Genomic DNA, 2,500 nt, shown 5'->3' with positions numbered 1-2,500 from the left:
TGTTGACGACAGAAGGATCGGGTTTAGTCGTCACTCCTGAAGCCCAGTCCAGAGGAGCGTGAGTCTTATTCGGTGTGGTTGGAGAAGTGGGCTTGAAATAAATCACATGATTACAGCTGAGATGATGGAGAACATTCTAACTTTACAATATCACTTCCACATGAACCTCACACTCCATCTTAAAATCACAGATTCATTCTTCGGTCTAATTTCATTTACTAATTTTAATTCTCAAGTCTAAACATTCCAGACTCCAATATGCAATAAATTCACAAATCTAGTTTAAAATCCACATTATAAATTACAATTTAAATTTGGAAAACAGAAATTGTAAAAACAAAAATTTGACACTATTTTATTTCAGAAAAACAATGAATTAAATTCCAAACTTCTGAACTCTATTTTATAAATTCATAATCAATACCAACAGAAAAGAGGTTTATTCTGTGACTGTAACTTTATTCTGATTCTTTCTATCTGCCCTCTTTACTCTGTGTGCACACACACGTGTGTGTGTGTGTGTGTGTGTGTGTGTGTGTGTGTGTGTGTGTGTGTGTGTGCTCACCACAGATTTGGTGTTTCGTGGCTCTCTCAGTAAAGACAGCTCATAAATCTCATCTTCTGTGTAGTAGAGATCCAGTGAAAGCTAAAAAAAAATTGCAAATGTAAGAATACATGAATAATAGAATAATTATTTATTTATTTAACCCTTGTGTTGTCCTCCTATACAAATTAGGAGTGCTGAGTCAACTTGACCTTGTCTGTTTTGACTGCTTATAAAAAATGAACTATATATGATAGCCTTTTTTTTTTTTTTACCTTTTTAGTCTAACTTGTTTCCAACATATTAACATATATTTTGCAAAATATATATATATATATTTGGTATAATAAACCTTATTTATATACAAAAATGCCTCATTTTTTAGTAAAAAAAAAAAAGAGAGGCACAAAAGTTAATGCACGATTACAGGCTGGTATATTTCAAGGGCAGGAAGATTGTTTTGAAACCATTTTGACCATTTTTAATGTCAGCAAATAATAAAACCTGTGTTTTTTCAGGCCAAATTGACTTGAATGCTTATAAATCAAAAATTCTACAATTAGCACCATTCTGTGTATAATATAAATTTTACACTTGTAATATGTATTTTGCCCACCTGATGTCATCTGATCAACGAACAACAGGCTACACACACACACACACACACACAATCAAAAACATGCCATAATTTCATGTGAATAAAACTTTGTTTATCTCCTTATGTTTTGTTTTATTATACTTAATTTATGAACGATAACCCTTATGAAATTTTGCCATGTTTTGAGTAAAATAAGCAGAAATTATTAAATATTATTTTGGATAACCACTGACTGATAAATGTCAAACATTACTCAGCATATCTCCAGGCCAAAGCTGACTGATGCAACTAAATTCAGAAATAAGAGAGAGGAAACAAATATGATTTGAATATGAAAACACAACGTGTGTGTGTGTGTGTGTGTGTGTGTGTGTGTGTGTGTGTGTGTGTGTGTAAAGATTGTTGGTAGAAGAAGAAGAGAAGAGAAGATATTGTCCCCAGCTGGACAAATGCATATAACAAGTGTGAAATATTTACAAATGATTGTTTTTGTTTTTTTGGAGGCCCAATGAATTGCAATGCCCAATGCGTGTGTGTGTGTGTGTGTGTGTGTGTGTAAAGCTTCTTGGTAGATCAGATTTTGCCCCCAGCTGGACAAATGCATCTAACAAGTGTGAAATATTTACAAATGAGTAGCTTTTGTTTTTTCTTGCGGCCTAATGAATTGCTATGCTCAGTGCTTGTGTGTGTGTGTGTGTGTGTGTGTGTGTAGCATCATTTCGGTAGATCATATTTTGCCCTCTGCTAGGCAAAGGTATATCAAAAGTGTGAAATATTTACAAATGTTTGGCTTTTTTTTCTGGAGGCCTAATGAAATGCCCAATATGTGTGTGTGTTTGTGTGTGCATGCATGTGTGTGCATGTGTGTATGAGTGTGTGTGTGCGTGTGTGTGTGTGTGTGTGTGAAATGTTTACAAATGTGTAGCTTTTTTTTTTTGTCTGGAGGCCAACTGAATTGCAATGCTCAGTGCTTTGAACAGTGTTTGACTGTGTGTGTGTGTGTGTGTGTGTGTGTAGCATCATTTCGGTAGATCATATTTTGCCCTCTGCTAGGCAAAGGCATATCAAAAGTGTGAAATATTTACAAATGTTTGGCTTTTTTTTCTTTTCTGGAGGCCTAATGAAATGCAATGCCCAATTTGTGTGTGTGCTTGTGTGTGTGTGTGTGTGTGTGTGTGTGCTCACCACAGATTTGGTGTTTCGTGGCTCTCTCAGTAAAGACAGCTCATAAATCTCATCTTTTTTTTGGGGGGGGGGCGGATGTGTGTGTTTTGGGTGTGTGTGTTAGTGGATATTTTACGTGTACATTTTTGTGTCTGTAGGTATGTTCATTGCGCTGAAAAGGGCAAAAGTGGGAC

General features: G+C 35.4%; 1 protein-coding gene across 1 annotated transcript in view; it reads right to left on the bottom strand.

Moving 5' to 3' along the window:
• Positions 1–2,500, bottom strand: part of rasgrp3 (RAS guanyl releasing protein 3 (calcium and DAG-regulated)) — a 43,742-nt gene that overhangs the window by 14,951 nt on the left and 26,291 nt on the right. The window contains exons 10-11 of the mRNA XM_060878998.1: positions 566–646; positions 1–91 (exon numbers count right to left, since the gene is read on the bottom strand). The exon at positions 1–91 is cut by the window's left edge and continues 23 nt beyond it. Coding sequence (XP_060734981.1) covers positions 1–91; positions 566–646 — 172 coding nt within the window. The remainder of the gene's footprint in view (positions 92–565; positions 647–2,500) is intronic.

Source organism: Tachysurus vachellii, chromosome 10 (assembly GCF_030014155.1).
Source record: "Tachysurus vachellii isolate PV-2020 chromosome 10, HZAU_Pvac_v1, whole genome shotgun sequence".
Lineage (NCBI taxonomy): Eukaryota > Metazoa > Chordata > Actinopteri > Siluriformes > Bagridae > Tachysurus > Tachysurus vachellii.
Note: the sequence above shows the minus strand (reverse complement) of the source record. Positions and strands in the feature narration are given on the sequence as shown.